The 19675-nt window shown below is 42.6% G+C and overlaps 4 protein-coding genes across 5 annotated transcripts; 2 read left to right on the top strand and 2 right to left on the bottom strand.

Annotated features, from left to right (window-relative positions):
* Positions 1-6312, bottom strand: rhoua (ras homolog family member Ua). The gene is made up of 4 exons (XM_030376480.1): positions 5785-6312; positions 5442-5500; positions 4702-4890; positions 1-3156 (listed from the first exon to the last, which is right to left on the bottom strand). The coding sequence occupies exons 1-4, from the start codon at positions 6050-6052 to the stop codon at positions 2878-2880; spliced, it is 795 nt and encodes a 264-aa protein (XP_030232340.1). The 5' UTR covers positions 6053-6312; the 3' UTR covers positions 1-2877.
* Positions 6313-6428: 116 nt separating this feature from the next.
* On the top strand, positions 6429-10945 carry pdcd2 (programmed cell death 2). 2 transcript variants are annotated; one of them, XM_030376474.1, is made up of 9 exons: positions 6429-6558; positions 7109-7287; positions 7374-7482; positions 7636-7692; positions 7783-7971; positions 8185-8361; positions 9641-9741; positions 9930-10043; positions 10238-10945. In XM_030376474.1, exons 2-9 carry the CDS (start codon positions 7117-7119, stop codon positions 10397-10399), a joined length of 1080 nt encoding a protein of 359 aa, XP_030232334.1. In that variant the 5' UTR covers positions 6429-6558; positions 7109-7116; the 3' UTR covers positions 10400-10945. The 2 variants fall into 2 exon arrangements, with proteins under 2 accessions (XP_030232334.1, XP_030232333.1); XM_030376473.1 differs by lacking the exon at positions 6429-6558 and having other exon boundaries at positions 6963-7287.
* A 103-nt stretch (positions 10946-11048) lies between these two features.
* On the bottom strand, positions 11049-16474 carry tbp (TATA box binding protein). The gene is made up of 9 exons (XM_030376478.1): positions 16358-16474; positions 15703-15919; positions 15190-15343; positions 14837-15014; positions 13862-13949; positions 13577-13668; positions 13201-13368; positions 12743-12837; positions 11049-12403 (listed from the first exon to the last, which is right to left on the bottom strand). The coding sequence occupies exons 2-9, from the start codon at positions 15745-15747 to the stop codon at positions 12324-12326; spliced, it is 900 nt and encodes a 299-aa protein (XP_030232338.1). The 5' UTR covers positions 15748-15919; positions 16358-16474; the 3' UTR covers positions 11049-12323.
* A 28-nt stretch (positions 16475-16502) lies between these two features.
* LOC115558389 (26S proteasome regulatory subunit 6A-B) lies at positions 16503-18223 on the top strand. Its single transcript, XM_030376471.1, has 2 exons — positions 16503-17478; positions 17791-18223. The coding sequence occupies exons 1-2, from the start codon at positions 16534-16536 to the stop codon at positions 18127-18129; spliced, it is 1284 nt and encodes a 427-aa protein (XP_030232331.1). The 5' UTR covers positions 16503-16533; the 3' UTR covers positions 18130-18223.
* The last annotated feature ends 1452 nt before the right edge of the window (positions 18224-19675 follow it).

Below are 19675 nucleotides of genomic sequence, written 5' to 3'. Positions count from 1 at the left end.
TGGTGATATCATTATTCATTTATTATGAAAGGTATAAAACATCTGTACAAACATGTACAACAATACATCAGTTCAATTAATCAAGTAAAGCATTTAAACCCATTTGAAGTGTGCTCATGGCGGTCATGAGTCATGAGTTGGTGGTTACCGAGTAGAACACTGGTTTCACAGCAGTTTGGACGGCCTGGTTGTTTCTCTTTGAGATGTGAAGCGAGTCTCCGTTAGCATTATGCAACGTTGAACATTAAAAACAATAAATCCATGTCAGTTTAAATTTGCATGTCATTCTCATCATTCACACACACACACACACACACACACACACACACACACACACACACACACACACACACACACACACACACACACACACACACACACACACACAGACACTGTCGTCGACAGTGTGTGAGACACAGGGCTTATCGTCTGAGTTATTTGGGAACCTCCAACAATCAGCGACATCTTGAGACGTTAGCCTTGCACATCCACTCCCCTTTCCAAGGACATCACCGGCCACAGGCCTTCCTTCTTCTTTTCTTCCCACACAATAACACCCTTTCTGAGAGCTGTTTCCCCCCAACATAGCCGAGCCCTGCTGTATACACACACAATCTTTTGCTGCTCATCAAAGCTCTAATCTTTAACATTTGAGACGAGATTGACAGCACAGCTCCGTTCTGCAGCTCTACTCCACAGCTGAAACCAAGACGATATGAAACGTACACCGGCGTTGCACTCCATCTGATTCAAGTGGAGAATTTGATATACCGTAGAAGTGTGAGCCATTACGGAGACCTTTGCACTTCAGCCTACTTTCTTAACTCCACCAGAAACTCCCTGCACACACACACACACACAAACACACACACACAAACAAGCATTGTATTATGCCTATGCCCGCAACAGAAACAATGGATTTGCCATCACGAGTGGGAGCTAGCAACAGCCAACTCATTCACTCTGAGATACACATTCAAGCCGCAACCGCCATAAAAACGTCCATACCTTCCAATGAGACACAACCTGCCTTCTGGTGTGATCTGACTTTGTACTTTAGTTTGGGTTGTGAAAGACAACATTTCAGCAGGGCATGGATTGGAGGTTAGGCCAAATTCAAGCTGTACTGTGGCAAGTGTTTGACCCCAACAGCTGTTGGGTGTTGGGTTGGTTACGAAAGAGGCTATGGGGTAATCACGTAGTCATCGTATTTGTATAATATAAAATGATTAATTCAGTATTACAAAAGATAGTTTGACTATCATGGGTTATGATTTATATCACAAAACAAACACAGTATGATGAGTTGCTTGGCTGACTTCTCGGGTTGACCCAATTTCATTTACAAGAGACTGAGCTGAGGTGAGTTGAATCTCAAGGCAAAAGTCAGCCTACTCCAGCACTCACAAGCTGACTAACAGTGAGGGATAATCTTCATGGGAATGCTGCTTGAAGTACTGAAAGCAAACACTGGTTCAACCTTATTGACAACGTTTGGGGACAACTAAAAGAGCTCTTTACAAAGATTACATTTTCGGTGGATGGATTTAAAATGTTTTACATTTATATAAATGTGTGTGATAAACATTTGTGCACGGTATGCATTGTGCAGAATGCAACTCTTTACTTCCAAAACAATATAAATGACAAGTGACCATTTCAAAAGGACAACTTCAGTCATATGATTCTCAAGGGCCCATACTTGAGAATCATGGCAGAAACTAATACGTTGTGTATATCACAAAAGATTTGAGTATTTGTTTAGGTCTGAAAGGAGGTAGGGGTTGAAAGCTAGTCTGAGCCGGTTATCATGTGACCACTTGCTTGACAAGATGTTTGTCAATACTAGGGATTAGATTGAGCATGACATGTGTGTCACAAAAGTGAGATAATGATGCTGTACAGTTGCAAAAAAAGTAATAAAGCCAAAGATTGCATAGGAACATTGTGTTTGTGATCTCTGCCAACATTGTGCTTAATAAAAACAGTAATAATATGATAAAATCACAGAATTGTAAACTAACTGAATCAATGTAACCCAACTAGACAACATCTGAAATCAGTGATCCATTTTCCAAACCTTGGAAATATTTTTTTTGGCCCAGTGTTTCAACCATTGCTGTAACAAAAAGTCCTAATGTAATGGTTCAATAATCCCCTAATCAAAGAGAAACATATTTTAACTAAGTTTAAGCATTCTGCAAAAAGGTCCTGGCGTAACACAACAATGTGATTTGGACCGATTTGACCTAGTTTGATCTAGTCAGATTGAATACAAACGGCTGCTGATCCAAACATCAGTCTGAGGCATGTGGTTTCTACAAGTACCTTCAACTCAAGAACCTTTATATTAGAAGCATGCTGGACATTTGAACCAAGGAAGTAGATTGTCTTTCTGCATTTACAAACATTAAGAAACAAAATACACTGTAGCCAAACAAAGGAAGTTAGGATCCGAGACACACTCTAGGGTTTAGAGTAGTTTAGGGTACTTTGAACCAGTAAACGGCTATGGGAACACCACAGCCGATTAAAGCGCTGCTCATGAACATGGTTTTAGTCAGTTTCATGTTTAAATTCCTTGATACAGAAGCAGTACCTTCCACACTGAAGCGCTTGGACAGGAACCAATCCTCAACTTAAGGAAGACCCTAATGTCACCTCAGATTCATGACACCAAAACCTCTTCATTCAGACATGGCTCAGTAGTACAAAAACAAACGGTGGAGAAGACAACCTGAAGGAGACGAGAGACGACAGACCACGTCCCCCTCACATCGCCCCTCCTCAGCAAGTCTCTGGTTCAACCATGACCCAAACACCGCCCAGAAGGCAAGACCTTGGGGGACACCCTAGGTCCAGGAGGGGGGTCTTCACTCAGGCCACACAGCAGTACCTCCTCCACCAGGACTTGGACAGGTCCTTCCTCTTGCGGGCCGTCTGCTGCTGCCGTCGCCGGTGCTTGCTCCCCCGGGCCGGGCCGGCTCCGTTGTCCTGCAGGCTGGCCACGATGGCCGTGTCGAACACCTCCTTCAGGTTCTTCTGGGTCAGCGAGGAGCACTCAGTGTAGGCCACGGCGCCGATCGCCACCGCACAGTCCCTGGCGTCGGCCATCTCCACGGGGCGCTCCCTGTACTTGGCCAGCTCAATCAGAACCTACAAGGATCGACGCAGGGGAGACAAAAGGGTGGGAGAGTTAATGTAGTGTTCTCGTGCAGTGTGTTGTAACTCTGACTAAACACAGAGTTAAAAACGTAGCCAATGAAGACAGTCATAGTAGGGTTGACCATTTACTGTCACACTTCCTCATCAACAGACGGCGAAAACTGCAAATAAAAGAATACAAAAATATTTTGTGTCCATTTATGACTAAATATCACGTTGTGCAGAGTTGTAAATAATAATATTAACTGTCTAACACTGTATGTAGATATTCTACATTAGCTTGTGCACAATTGCTATCCAAAACGTTTTTAATCCACCATAATATATTATTTTTAACATCCTCTAACAATTAACAAACTTACGGCATTGCCTCTTTGATGCTTCCAAGTGGATGCTAGCAGATTACATTCAGATGATTCACATGTCTGCCATAACTTCTACACAGGTAAGTCTAACAGGAAGAGACTTCACAGGAAGTGTCTAATCCGAAAGTGACGTAATAATAATAATAAAATAGCAGAATAATATGAATTTATACATGAGCTAATTTCAACTGTAAAGTAATTATCCACATCCCGTTTTACATATAATTATTTAAGAAATAAATGTAAGAAAATTAAATGAATGCCTGGAGAGGCAACACAGTTAATTCGTTTATTTGCCTCACAATATTTCCAGTGGGGGCAGGATAGCATAGTGGGCCGAGTTTGACTCCAAGCTGAATGAGGTAATGGGTTCGATTCCCCAAACGCCCACAGAACACTGCCTTGGATTCTCCTTAAGCAAGATGCCAAAGACTATAGTTATGGTGTTACTCCTTGAGGAAGACGCCAAAGACTATGGTTATGGTGTTACTCCTTGAGGAAGACGACAAAGACTATGGTTATGGTGTTACTCCTTGAGGAAGACGCCAAAGACTATGGTTATGGTGTTACTCCTTGAGGAAGACGGCAAAGACTATGGTTATGGTGTTACTCCTTGAGGAAGACGCCAAAGACTATGGTTATGGTGTTACTCCTTGAGGAAGACGCCAAAGACTATGGTTATGGTGTTACTCCTTGAGGAAGACGCCAAAGACTATGGTTATGGTGTTACTCCTTGAGGAAGACGACAAAGACTATGGTTATGGTGTTACTCCTTGAGGAAGACGACAAAGACTATGGTTATGGTGTTACTCCTTGAGGAAGACGCCAAAGACTATGGTTATGGTGTTACTCCTTGAGGAAGACGACAAAGACTATTGTTATGGCGTTTCTCCTTGAGCAAAATCCCAAAGATCCTACCTGCTCCTTAGTGACATATATCTGAATCCACCATTGATAATATGTATGTAAATCGCTTTTTTGGACTATTTGTTTGTTTCATTGTTTATCAGTGATTGATGATTGACGGCTGAACACACACACGCACACACACACACACACACACACACACACACACACACACACACACACACACACACACACACACACACACACACAGACACACAGACACACAGACACACACACACACACATACACACACACACACACACACCTTAACGTCTTCCCGGAGGTCACACTGTGTCCCCACAAGGACCAATGGTGTGAAGGGGGCATGTCTGCGGATCTCCGGTACCCACTTCTCAGGGACATTCTGGAAGGAGGCGGGGCTAACCACACTGAAGCACAGCAGGAACACGTCGGCGTCGGTGTAGCACAGGGGCCGTAGCTTGTCAAACTCATCCTGGGAGTACAAGGACAGAGAGAGAGAGAGAGAGAGAGAGAGAGAGAGAGAGAGAGAGAGAGAGAGAGAGAGAGAGAGAGAGAGAGAGAGAGAGAGAGAGAGAGAGAGAGAGAGAGAGAGAGAGAGAGAGAGAGAGAGAGAGAGAGAGAGACAGAGAGAGAGAGAGAGAGAGAGACAGAGACAGAGAGAGAGAGGAAGGGAGCCAGAGAGAGTAAGGGGAAGCAAGTGTTGCTGTGTGTGTGCGTGCGTGTGCGTGTGTGAGTGTGTGTATGAGTGTGTGTGGATTTAATATAATATAATATATATATAATATACACCACAACTGTCTTCAGTTGTGGTGGAATGCAGGTATTTTTTATATCCATGAACATTTCATCTGAAAAACGAATTACCCATTTATTATTTATAATAATACAACAATTTAATCAACTATGAATAACAATATATATATATATATATATATATATATATATATATATATATATATATATATATATATATATATATATATATATATATATATATATAACAATTTATTAGATACCTCATACCTGGCCAGCTGTGTCGCAGAGCTGAAGTTGGACTGGCTGGCCATCCACGGACACCACAGCTATAGATTACATCCATCCCACACACCACATACCAAAGTTATTACAACAGTGGAAACTATCTACTGATCACTTCATGAAATACAATTGTCGGTCTACTCGGTTTTCCTGAAACAAATAACATTTAGTTAGGATGAATCAGACCAGACCAACCTGATCCAATAACTATACATTTGCATGTTAATGAATACACATAACACATTTAGTGAAATGTATAAGAACAGATCAATCAGACCCAACAACTGTACAATTACAGGGTACGGAAAACAAGTTATACGAGCTCTACCTGAGAAATTGTCAAACGCAGTGGGGACGTATTCTGTGGGATAACCATTGGTGGTGTAACTGACCACCAGGCTGGTTTTTCCTACAGCTCCGTCGCCTACAAACACACACTTCACCCTCCTCTGCGCCCCTCCGTTCCCCCACAACCCTGGCCATGACTTGTGGGTTCTCCCGGAAGCCTTGTCCCGGCTTCGGAATCTCCTCGGCGGGACAGGGGGGGCAGGGGACGCCGCTGCTGGATTACATGGTCCCTCACCTCGCGGAGGCATTGGCTTGTGAATGATACGTAGGCTACAGGAGACCCAAGTAACACATTCACTCCTGGTTTGGCCGACTTCTTAAATACCTCATTATTCCGCTGGCATCTCCAAATAAGTTTCTCTGTTGATCTGTCAATGTCGATTTAGTATCCATAGTGTCGGCTACACAATAAAGTTTCAACTTCAAGTTGGTGTCAAATAGAGACAGGTTTAGCGATTGTTTTACAGTGACGTTGAATTGTAACCTAATCCAAAAAGACTTGTTTCGTTCATCGGTTCCGATCAAAAGAATATTTCCAGTCAACTCGGCCCGACCCAGCTCGCGCCCCCGACCCACACACCCTGCCGCTTCCTCTGCTCGTCAACAGGATGACATCACATACTCTCTGGAGTCGGGGGGAGAGCCACGGGGAGAGGGGGAGAGAGATAATACATATAAGGGTCGCCCTATAAGTGACAAGCCAAATAGTGACTCTTGAAATATGGATACTTGTAATTTCAATATTTTCTAAAAGGTCAGTAGACGAATATCTTAAGATACTCTTTTACAATCCTCCTTCCGACCCTCTTTCTTTCCTTCTCGCTTTCTTTATCAGTATTACAACTATTGTCCCCCCCCACACCGCCTCTGTAAAAGTGACGGCCCCCAGCTAGCGCCATGGCCACAGTGTGTTTAACAGAAACAAGTATTTTCCTCCATCTAGTGGACAAATGAATAACTTGTTTTCACTTATAATCACTTATTGTACTGAATTAGATAACTGAAGACTTCCGTCTCTGTTTATCTACCTGTAATGTATGATAAAATATTTTCAATGAATTCTACAGAGATGTAATTGTTGCGATTTAACGTGGTAGAAAGTATTATATGGTGTTCATATAAATGTGTATCTGTATGGAACCATAGTTTGTTCACTGTTGCTGCTCACCCGGATGGTTTTTGCCAACGTACACAGGAGGCATGTGGGTGTGTTGTGGTGTTTGACAGCTGACGTTGTGTATTAGATATTTAAAACCGCTCAGCTGTTATTGGAAAAAAAATGTCTGGCGGCAAACCCAACACAGAACAAGAAATGGAAGTGATTCTGGGATTTGTGGAGGAGGCGGAAGCGTGGGAGCTTCGCAGTCCACAGTTCCCCAGCAAAGTCGGGGGGAAGCCAGCATGGCTCGGCTATAGAGATGTCCCCTCTCTGCCTGGGCTGGAGTGTGATATATGCCAACTGCCAATGGTCTTTCTTCTGCAGGTGAGTGCAATTCCGGAGTGAAGCGACATGCACACCCCCCCCTCTGAAAAACCATTGTAATGGGTGTACCTTTGTATCTGCTCTAGGTGTATGCCCCGATTTCTGGGCAGGAAAGAAGCTTCCATAGAGCACTGTTTTTATTCTGCTGCAAAACTCCTGAATGCTACTCACGCAATGACGGCAGCTGTATGAAAGGTATTGAAATACTCTTTTAAATGTACCATGCTTACATAGGGTTACGTTAGTTGGAATACATGCCATTCACCTGATCTTATTTTCCAATTAATTGTATTTTCCATTTTCACCAATCTCTTCTAACCCTAAAAATGTTTTTCCTTTTTCCATCAGTATTCAGAAGCCAGCTCCCAAGGGTGAATGACTTCTATCCATTTGACCCTCCGCCAGGTTTGTTTCTCTAAATGGATATCCGTGGTAATTTATCCATCAAAGGAGGTGTGCAGAATGCTAAATGTCTCACTTTTTGTCATATTTCAGACAATGGAGAGTCTAGCGGTTCTGACAATGACCAAGTGGTGTTACCCGTTACTGGGGTGAAGCTATGCTGGGTGTGTGGTTGCCCTGGCAACAAAGCCTGCTCCCGTTGTCACAACATAACCTACTGTAGCAAGCATCACCAGACACTCCACTGGAAACACTCGCACAAGAAGGCCTGTGGCAGCCAGGGTACGTATCCGCATGGGTGGTTCTTCTGTGTGGTATTGCAACAATGGTGGATGTGCCAGGTTTTTTTTAAATGCTGAGCATTTTTAAGTCAAGGCTCGCTGCTAATAATAGGCAATGGATCACTTGTTTCATCTCGGTTTCTTGTTTCACTTATAACATTTTACCCAGGATATGTACGACACTTACCTGTTAATCATCTGTCTTTCCATGTAGAGGCATCCAATGACGCGGCATCGCTAATCCTATTTCCTGAATTTGAGCTGGCCACTGAGCCGGAAGAAAGGGATGTGGAGCAGGAAGAGGACGAGGTGGAGGAAGAGGTGGAGGAAGAGGAGAACGCAGAGGTGGAGGGGGCACTGAAGACTGAAAGTGGGGCACCTTTGGCAGACGGTGAGCTGGTGATGTGTGGGTGAAGGCATTGTGCCTCAGTGATATCTCTTCCTGGGTCTTCTCCTCTATTGTTGTCCACATAACTTTATTTTCTTAGATTTGGGTTAATCTCCCACCGAAATACATAGCTAGCTGAGGGAGATAGCATCAATCTGTACAATTTACATACTTGTCAATGCATTGCTTTGCTGCATATACCTCCATGATATTTGGGCAAAATTACAGCTGACATAAGTAGCAACTTCATTTTCTGATTAGAAACTTCTTTGATCTGAAGAAAATAAGTAAGGGATAATCACCGAAAGGCAGAGCAATAAACTGTTTGATATGCCTGGTTCGTGGACGGCTTACCGCCTGAAACGAAGTCAAGGGTGGTTCCATTCCACGAGCCGGGCATATCAAACTGTTTATTGCCCTGCCTTGAGGTGATTATCCCATTTATTCAACCATTTATTCTATAATAAAACAATTAAAATACTTTAATAATTATGCTTTTTCTTATTCGTATCACATGCTTATTAAATGTATAGTCTGTTTGAGTTCATCTCCCTCATGAAGTAGTCCCCTTTAATTACGATCGATCAAACATGCGTTCCTTATTCCAAATAATTGTTATTTGCAATAAATGTAAAACAAAATTATTTGGCCAAATATTTTATATTTGGGCTATTTTAGTTACATACTCACTCAAAGTAATAACGCTGCAATGTTTAGAACTACAGTGAATAACGTTAGCTCAGCTATGGCTTATTAGTTTCTATAGCAACCACACAAGGCTGCGTCTGATCACTAGTTTAATAACATAGTTGCTACATTGCATCTCTCTTGCAAAACTATATCGACTGACCCCCCAATTGTTTTCCAACACATTTAAGAAACTTTTTAAACAAGGTTTACTTTTACAATGGATCTCATGTTTGAAATTTCTGTGATAGAAAACATTACAAGAGGCGTATTGATCTAGTATTTTATGACGCTGTGCTCAGTCAGCAAGTACAACAGACAAGTCAGCGGGCAACCTGCCGGGTTAATGCCCTCCTCCCAGCCAATCAGAATCAAGCATTCTTAAACGAAGTACAATAATGATATTCATGCTCTTATGTTCCGATGATCCTTTACCCTATCTCAGTAAAGTAATTGCTTTGCATGTTAATTTTGGGTAAAGTTGTAACAAAACAATGAACAGGCATCCATTAGTCCTTAAAGAGCAGCCATGTATGTGGGTCTGGAGTCCTCCTCGTGTATCTTTACACTCCCCTCCCTGTGGTCACTCACTCAGCGCTGGCAGAGGTAGACCTTGAGCAGATGGCCACGCACGAGACCCAAGACAGCAAGGTGTTCCAGCGGTTTAGAAGGAGGACCGCAGCAGAACCAGACCAGGTAAAGAACAGTACAGTCAAATAGGACAGATGCAGAAAAGATTTGTGCTTTAATTTCCAGTTGCATAACAGATCTTACCATTACTTTCCAAGAATTACTGCTGAATGAATTCCAACATTAGGGAAAATGGTGACGGTTTGGTATTGGTACATGGCCACTATTCTTCTTCCTGCTTCTGTCCTCTTTAGGTGCTGCGGTACAGTAGAGCAGGATGTCCCTTATGGGTCTCCTCCCAGCATGTCCCGTCCGACCATGATATCCCATCATGCACCTGTGGTGCCAAGAGGTCCTTTGAGTTCCAGGTAGCCCATGTTGACTCCTCACTCAGTGCTATTCATTATATCCTCAGTAGAGATTCACTTAAATCATCTAAAAGCAGTTAATGTGTGTCAAACAATGTGTGCATTGGGTTTAAAAATTGCATGTTACACACACACATATTAATAATAGTAATGCTAATGCTATGCCCTCCATGAAACCTATCAAATGTTTCCAGGTGATGCCACAGCTGCTAAACAGTCTGCGAGTGGATTCTACTGGCGCCAGTATCGACTGGGGCACGCTAGCTGTGTACAGTTGCTCTGTCAGCTGTAATACTGAAGGATACTGCAGAGAGTTCCTTTGGAAGCAGGACTTCAGCTCAGAGCAGCAGCTTTAGACCGATGGAAGATGTACCTGCGCTTCAAAGTTGAATCAGAATAACCGGACACCGATCATATGGAGGCTGTGTGAACCCTCATTTTGATTCTGGACTGGAGAACCAAAATAGCATTGTTTACATATACAGACACAACCGAACAGGCACCGTCTATGATTGGTAATGAAGATTTAAGACTTGTGAGCAAGGCATATCAGAGAATGGCTAAATAGTCTACCGGTAGTTTTGGATTCTGAACATGCTTTTCTTGAAGTTAGTATGGTTACTTTCAACATCAACATATTTTATCGGCTTTCGTTCTTTAAAATATATGGGCTAGCTCTTAAAAGTTGCATACAACCATACTATTCTAGATAGCCAACCACAGAGAAAACCTCAAGGTTCAGTATTTTCTGATCTCCTGGCATGTGATGTAGATGCCAGTAACAAGTTTTCTGGGTCTGGCTAAATAGCAAGCAAAATAAACCTTTCCTCCACTATGATCCAGATGGACATTAATCAATTGAAACATTTTCCAAAATAAAGTTATTGGTTGCTATGATCCACTATTGCTTATGTCCATATGTTATGTATATTTTAAGATAAAGTGTCTGATATTTTCACTGACTACCAAAAAACATCTACATCAAAATGGATATTGACACAAACAATCCTTAGATATGTTTATTTACAACCAGAAATCCAATTTGAAGCCAGAATAAAGACTGCGTTTTGTAATAGTGCTTATTTCAATCCAAGAGCTGAGGTACCTTTCTCCAATTACTTTGCAACTTTGTCATGTGAGTGAAACTAATGAAAACATTGAAATAAAACTGACTACAATTAAATAGTGAGACATGCATGTAACACAAGCAGTGCCAAAGAAAAAGGACATTGAATTTAGCTGAGGTTATTAGCAAGTCTGACCAACCATGAGCATATTTCCAGGAAATCTGTTAGCATTAATGACTTAAATATCCAAAAAAATTCAAAACTTCAGGACAATACAAAGAACTTACAAACATAACATGCATAGTTCGTTCAACCATTAAACCGTCAGTGCTATTAAAAGGAAACAATTGAGTCTGCCAGAAAAAGGGGAGGGGCTTTTTCCATGGAGTTCACTTACTTAAATCACCTACACAAAAGGTTTAACCCTCAATAGTTGCTCTTAAGCCAGAAAAGAAACACTTCCCAGTGGATAATACAAAAGCTTAATGTCCTTACAAAAAAAAAAAAAAAGTGTTTATTTATCTTTAAAAAAATTCAATGCCATGCCAAAAGATAAAATGTTCGTCATGTGTTTTCTCAAATGCAAACAAGTTGTAACCAACCAATTACAATTTTCAAATGGATAAACTTGGACCTAAGAATTTGGCGGTTTCTTTATTTATACATGGATTGAATTTAAGCTCATCGATTTAAAACTGGCACTTCATGTTTGAAAATGAAATGCTACGAAATTCAACTGAATACAGAATGGAATGTGCAGTGACAGGTCCATAAAAAAAGAAAGAAATTATGAACAAAAGAGATAAGAAGTCTTCGATTGGTTTCCAGCGTGTCAACGTGTGTCCTATTCCTCAAAAATAAGTTGACATCTCTGGCTTTCTTCCCCTTCCGTACTTTCTGAACAGGTGTACTTCTCGTCATCACCGTAAAAAAAGTGAATATGATGATCAGGACGAGATCATCAAAACCGTGTGATACCAGGATGGTCATTTGGAGGTTGAACGTAGGACAGCAGCCTCCCAATGGCACCGAATGGCACGTCCCCAAATCCGAACAAGACCACTTAAAACAACGTGACCTTGTTGCGCAAATTTTACATCCATGTACATCAGCCCAAAAGGCAGTCCGCTTTTTGAAAGTCAATATATAGATTTGAATCTGATGTTCTAAAAAAAGTACAAAAATTAAGCGCGGGGGGGGGGGGGGGGGTTGTCTACGTTGTTTTACGGAAGCCCTTCAGGATGGGGTAGATGTTTTCAAAGGCCTCATAAATCTCTCCCCTCACCTTGGCACCTAGAAACAGAGATGATATTAGTACTTGCAGTAAATCCTGTTGCCTCAAGTTGTCTCAGGTGCCGTGTCAGTAAATGTTTAATTGACACTCAAAAAGGGTTCTTCCATTGCATTCTAAACCAGATTGGGTAATGCATCATATGCATATTATTGAGGCCTCTCATCTGTTCTTGCAGGGCTCATTAAAGGATACGAATATACAGAAAGCTTTTGATTCTGTATGATTTTGTGTGTATAAACAGGTTGCCTTGACCTTACTTGGGGACTCTATACACTGACCACAAGACACATAATCAAACAAATGATTGGTTATAGAAGGAGGTACAATGCCAAGATTACCTGTTAGAACCACTTTCCCAGAGACAAAGATGAGCAGGACGATTCTAGGTTTAATCATTCTGTAGATGAGACCTGGGAAAAGCTCAGGTTCATAACTAGAACAAAGACAGAGGGACAGATGTTAGACACACCAAAAGAACACACAAATACCGGAATCAATACCTGGAAAATCAAGTATCGAGTGCTATCACAAACCCAGCTCTAGCTAATTGTTCTAGCTGGTTCCAATTAGGGCTTAAGGGGAGATTTTAAAGTTCTCAGTTTAAGCGTTTTTTTGGAGAGAAAGGCTAAATAAATTAATCATGTTTTCATACTAAAAAATAATCGTTTGAATAATCGTGATTTCGATATTGACTAAAATATTAATGATTATGATTTTTTCCATCGTCGAGCTAATCCCTAAAGCAGACAGAAGGAGTGAGCCTGGAGCCAGTGGATGTTATGGCACATGCGGTTACCTGCTGAACTGTTGGTGGGTAAGGACCAGGCCCTCCAGCCTGATGGGGAACTTGACGTCGCAGCTGCCCACCATGTTCTGGATTTTGAAGTCCAGAAACTTGGCTGGGAAGCCCAGCTTCTGCACCACGCGGGCGTACTTCCTGGCCGCTAGCCTCGACTGCTCCTCACTGGCACCCGAGGAGGGAGGGAGGGAGTGAGGGAGGGAGGGAGGGAGGGAGGGAGGGAGGGAGGGAGGGAGGGAATCAAACAAGATGTTATACTTTGATTGGATGCAATCTTATTGCAATGTATTTGATGTAATTTTACTGGAATGTATTGGGAGCCGTTTTCAGTATTGCAACCGAGATTGCGGTGGATTATGCGGTAGGGGCTCACCTCTTGGCTCCAGTGCATACCATCTTCCCAGAGCTGAAGATCAGGGCCGTGGTGCGGGGCTCTCGTATTCTCATGATGACGGCCGCAAAACGCTGAGACGGGGAGACACCGGAAAAAGAGGATGAATATAGGGGTCTGGAAACGCCTCATAGGGACGGTACAGGCCTAGTTGGACAATATCATAGAAATTAATTAATAATAAAAAACACAAGCATGCATTAAGAAAAGATTAAAGACAATAACAAAGCATTGAACCAAGGTCTCCAAATGGAGTTCTCTTCGCACCTTGGGGTTGTACTCTGCGTTTCTAGCCCTCAGTGCGATGGTCTTGAGGTCAAGTTTACAGCCCAGATTCACGGTTGATACAATGTTCCTACAAGCAGGAGAGGAGTAGAGAAAAATACATGAATTTCATTCAACATTACCCAGGCCAAATATTGCATTTAGTAACTGGCAAAAATGGCAATTTGATAACCTCATTCTAGTCTCTGGCCATGGCAATGCAAACGGGAGATCGATTCTTGTGAATCGGGCATGTTAAGAAAACGTTGGAATGTAGCTTAATGATGGGCTCTTCAGGTCCTGTTGTGGCAGATAGAGCTTGGATAAGGCCCTCAAAGCCAACGCTTAATCAAAAAAGATCGAGGGAAGGCCTTCAAACTGAAGGACGACCTTGTCCATGCTAAGCACCAGTTGCTCATGCTGCGTCGTACTCTGAGGCATTTCACTGGAATACAGTACAACAGAAACAGGTCACCATCACGCCGAAGAAGTGCTACGGCCAGCAACCAGGTCCCAATGTTACAGATGTGGAGCCACAAGTGTGGATACAATTGCGGGGCCCCGGTTGATTTCGACTAATGTCTTGGTCTTATCTTGACTCTGCCGAAAATCTATTCCGTTTAATTAATTAAAGAGTTCATTGAGTGGCTTCGGAATAGTGTAGCCAAGCCTCTGACAACAATCAGATTAAGATTCACTTTGTACTATTTTATCATTCAGCCAAAGTAACCATCAGAGCATTCAGGGATCAGGACTAGGTAGGGGTTAATCATCTAACGCGAGGATCGCTACAGGCTATTGGAGGATTTCTGCAAGTATAGGCTGCAGATATTAGGGATAGAATGCATTGCTTTTTCGGCGAGGGGGGTTGAGCACCCTGACCACTAGACTAGCCTGTACGCTGCCAAGTCTGCAGTCAGGTCATTGTTACACAGACTGACAGAAACGGCTACACCAACGTGTCTGTGGTAAACCTACTGCAGCTGTGGTACGATCCCGGAGCTCTCCGAGGCGGGCGTGGAGGGAGTGATGGGTGTCATGGGGGTTAGCGGTGTGTTGTACAGGGGGGTGTTTCCTGGTAGGGCAGTAGTGGTGGACCCCCCAACGGTCTGGGAGTGGAACAACGTAGGGGTCTGACCCGACGTACCTGCAAGACCTACAAAACGATGACAACATGCAACATACTAAGTTCAGGAAGATAAACAACATGCCTATATCTATACACATACACCGGGTACTCGCAGCAAGTCCATTTAAAAAAGCGAATAGTGATGCAACATTTGTGATTTAATAAGTGGGAGTTGTAATATAGGGCCACATCATATTTTCACCTGCGTTGGCCTGCTGGGCTTGTTGCTGCTGCTGCAGTCTCTGCTGGTCCTCTAGGATGGACAGGCTGTTGGTGTTGGTAACCGGCTGGGGGGTCAGGCCAGAGCCATATGGCATCATTGGACTGAAAATGGGCATCCCCGGGGTCATGGCACCCTTGGGAGATACACGTAAACATTCGATAGTTAGCGATGCATTTGGCTATGGGTCCAATTTTGGTCATTTGTTTTGCTTTAAAATCCCTTAATTGTCCATGTCTAATTTTGTGACAAACTGGAGATAAAAATATGCATGCTTACTTATTTGCAAATCATTATAAAAGATGGAAAATCTTCGAGATATTTTACGCAGAAATATTTCCATATGTCCAACATCTTTAGATAGATAAGATAAGATTGTGTAGTAGCAATATAAATAATATGTAATCTGGGGTCTATATATACACTTTCCTGTATTATGTATGCATGTTATTGTATGTTTAGGGGCTGGAGAACAACCAATAAGACTGTCTTTACCTGTGGGGACGCCAGCCCCTGAAAGGGTGTATTGTTCGGGTCCATCTCTTCCTTGCGTGAGACAGCTGCCACCGAGGGAGGCTGCTAGTCACACGGACACGATGAACTCTGCACAGCGGCTGGAGGGCGGTCGGTCGGTCTGTGCAGGCTAAAAACTCAACAACAACCATGTGCCGGAATTTGATGAATTTCCCGGCTGCCTACTGTTATTCGGGTTCTGGAAGTAAGTAATAAAATAAATATTAAACACATGAATCTGAAAACGGCGTCAGACATGTACATTTAAAATCTGTTGTTAGTGACAGGCATACAACTACTGCAGTGGCGCGAATACAATAATTGACAGCTTGCTAAAGATTAGCTTTAGTTGCATTGTTGCAATAAGTGATATCAATTATGTAAATGTGCAATTGCAATACTGAAGTGTGGCAACCCTTTGTTGCATTGTATTTCCAGGCATGCAAAGCTGACTCAAATATAGATTGATTAGAAGAAGTAGGCTAGTCGGAGTACTCTCCCTTAGCATCCGCAGCTAACCATTCAAATGTAGAATCTAGTTACGCCACGAGAAGTGAGAAACTTCCCTCCAAGTTGATGCCCTATTAACGTAACATGCACTCAAGCTGAGTATGGTTTCGTTTGCAGTAGTACTTGCCTTCACTCCACAAAAGACAACCGAATATTCAACATATAAAGACCATAGACTGTAGAAAACATGTAAAGAATTTGCAGTCGTTTCATGCCCGTCTGCTTTGCGCTCGTGAGTTCCACATCCGGAAGAATAAGATTTAACTTCCGGCGTGTCGAGGTTCAGCTCGCCACAAAGCAAAGATGGCGTCGCTGAGTGACAAGTCAGTTTGGGACGAAGTGGAAGATGGCATCGGAGAAGAAGTGCTTAAAATGTCCACAGATGAGATCGTTCAACGAACCCGTCTGCTGGACAGTGAGATAAAGATCATGAAGAGCGAAGTCCTCCGAGTGACGCACGAATTACAGGCCATGAAGGACAAGATAAAAGAAAACACCGAGAAGATTAAAGTCAACAAAACTCTGCCATACCTGGTATCCAATGTGATTGAGCTATTGGACGTGGATCCAAATGACCAGGAGGAAGATGGAGCCAACATTGATCTTGATTCTCAAAGAAAAGGTAAATGCGCAGTCATCAAGACCTCCACCAGGCAGACTTACTTCCTGCCAGTGATCGGCCTGGTAGATGCAGAGAAACTGAAGCCTGGGGATCTCGTTGGTGTCAACAAAGATTCCTATCTGGTCCTGGAGACTCTTCCAACAGAGTACGACTCCCGGGTCAAGGCCATGGAAGTCGACGAAAGGCCAACCGAGCAATACAGTGACATCGGTGGATTGGACAAGCAAATCCAGGAACTCGTAGAGGCAATTGTCTTGCCTATGAACCACAAAGAGAAGTTTGAAAACTTGGGTATCCAGCCTCCTAAGGGAGTGTTGATGTATGGAGCACCAGGGACAGGGAAAACATTGCTGGCCAGGGCTTGTGCTGCTCAGACCAAGGCCACTTTCCTGAAGCTTGCAGGTCCCCAATTGGTCCAAATGTTTATCGGGGATGGAGCTAAGCTGGTGAGGGATGCCTTCGCCTTGGCCAAAGAAAAAGCCCCGTCTATCATCTTCATCGACGAGTTGGATGCCATTGGCACCAAGCGGTTTGATAGCGAGAAGGCCGGGGACAGGGAAGTGCAGAGAACCATGCTGGAGCTTCTCAACCAACTCGATGGATTTCAGCCCAACATGCAAGTCAAGGTAATTCCTCCCAACTTCATCTCTGTTTGACACTGTCATGCACTTGACCCAACCCAGGGCTCACAAAGACCCATGGCTCATCAAGACTGATGGAAACATATAAAATATAACCACAATAATAAATTATACATTATTCTTAAACTGTAAATACGACTATACTCTTATAGGGAGGCACTTGGTGGATCATTTTGGCCAGAAACAATCCACTAGGAAGTGAGACTAGATTACATCTCCAGTGGCCAAGCAAAACCCAGTTGTTTTTTCATACTTGTTTTGAATTGACTACATCAACCATTCTCTTGTCCTGTGAAGGTGATTGCTGCCACCAACCGGGTGGACATCTTGGACCCAGCCTTGCTCCGCTCGGGTCGCCTCGACAGGAAGATCGAGTTCCCCATGCCGAACGAGGAGGCCAGGGCCCGCATCATGCAGATTCACTCCCGTAAGATGAACGTCAGCGCCGACGTCAACTACGAGGAGCTGGCCCGCTGCACCGACGACTTCAACGGAGCCCAGGCCAAAGCTGTGTGCGTGGAGGCGGGCATGATAGCGCTGCGTCGCGGGGCTACGGAGCTCAACCATGAGGATTACATGGAGGGAATCCTTGAGGTCCAGGCCAAGAAGAAGGCCAACCTGCAATACTATGCCTAAGGTCACTTTGATTGTCTTTTTGTGTTTTCAGTTAAATTGTTTAATGGAAAGTTGTGTATAACGTTGATATAAATAAAGCTGGGTTAAAATGGCATCATGGATTCTTGTGTTTTTATTGATGAGGGTGATGAACCCCCAGCTCAAGCATTGGCGGTTAAGTTTACTTTAAATGGTGTGATTTCATTCATACAGTTAAAGCATATGTAACACTAAAGTTTGGATTAGATTTGCTAAGAGTGTGACATTCCAATTGGGCATATTAGAAGTTCCACTTAAAATATGGCTTTACTACATTTAAATAGATTTTGGTTCATTTCAATAGCTTTCTGTAATATGAATACCTGCATTTTTTTCATGCAGCTGAATTCTTGTAATTATCTACAGGTTTCAATCTTAAATTATTGTTGTTGGGCATGATGCACCCCATTTTGCCAGAGTATCTCAAGCTGAATTTATGACCTCTAAAACAAATGCTTATTCTAGAATGACTATACTATACTGCGTTACTGGTAATGTCACTGTAAATACTAGTGGTGTTAGTCAATTAATTGGAGTATAGAGTTCTTGTCTTGGTGATTAATTTCAGCATTTCTATTTATTATACGGACAAAAAGAATAAAACCTTGATGAAATACTAGTTCGAGGTACTGTTTTCATCAAGCATTCAAGCTGTGGTCTGCTGGTATTCTAGAAAAACTGGTTTGTGGGCAAATCCATATGCCAGCACTGCCAAAGTGTAAATCATTTCCTTTAATCAGAAATAGTTTGCCGCTACAGACAGCATTTCCAAAGGAAGCAAGAGCTCTTTAAACATTGCAGAACTGGGCAGACTCTAAGATAGGTGAGTAAAAGAATGTTTGGTCATTAAATCCATGAACTAATCAAAGCATAGGGCAGGGGCAAATAAAGTTGCTTTTACTCATGTATGTCATATCTTGTTTCTTAGCACTCAAGCATGTGTTCCTGGGATAGAATTCTTCTGTAAAGGGTGTTCAAGGCAACAGTATCCTTTGCAGAAAGGAATTTATGGTGACCTGGCATACTCAAGTGGCAGGAAGGTAGAGTAGTATTACTCACAGATGCTATTAAACAAATTATAAAGGTAAACTAGATATGCTATAATGTGCATTCATACGATTCATAGAAGTTTAACCAGATTGACAGATAAAAGGAAGATTTCCTTGGGTGGATTCTTTTCTGATTTGTAAATCACTTCCTCAGGGTCAGTCATGGGTTTATGTTCAAGAAAATACAACACGCGCTGTATTTCAATACACCCTGATTTAAAGTCATAATTGAGTTTTTTATTCCATTGAAAGTCTTGGCTATAAAAGTCTGGTCACCTGTGTGGTTTGAACAAAAATGCGTAAGCATTCTATGTATTTGTAAAAATAAGCATATCCATTCAATTTTAGTGAGGAGAAGAACCTGATGATTCAGATGGTCCATGAGGAAGTTCAAAGGACACTGAAGCAATAAAGGGAGAACGCCAGCCCTGGACGCCGCACTCTTTATACGACAAACAGTCATATCAGCTACAAAGAAG

The sequence above is a fragment of the Gadus morhua genome, chromosome 14 (assembly GCF_902167405.1).
Source record: "Gadus morhua chromosome 14, gadMor3.0, whole genome shotgun sequence".
NCBI classification, from domain to species: Eukaryota; Metazoa; Chordata; class Actinopteri; order Gadiformes; family Gadidae; genus Gadus; species Gadus morhua.
The sequence above is the reverse complement of the archived record's forward strand: the minus strand, read 5'-3'. Positions and strand labels throughout refer to the sequence as shown.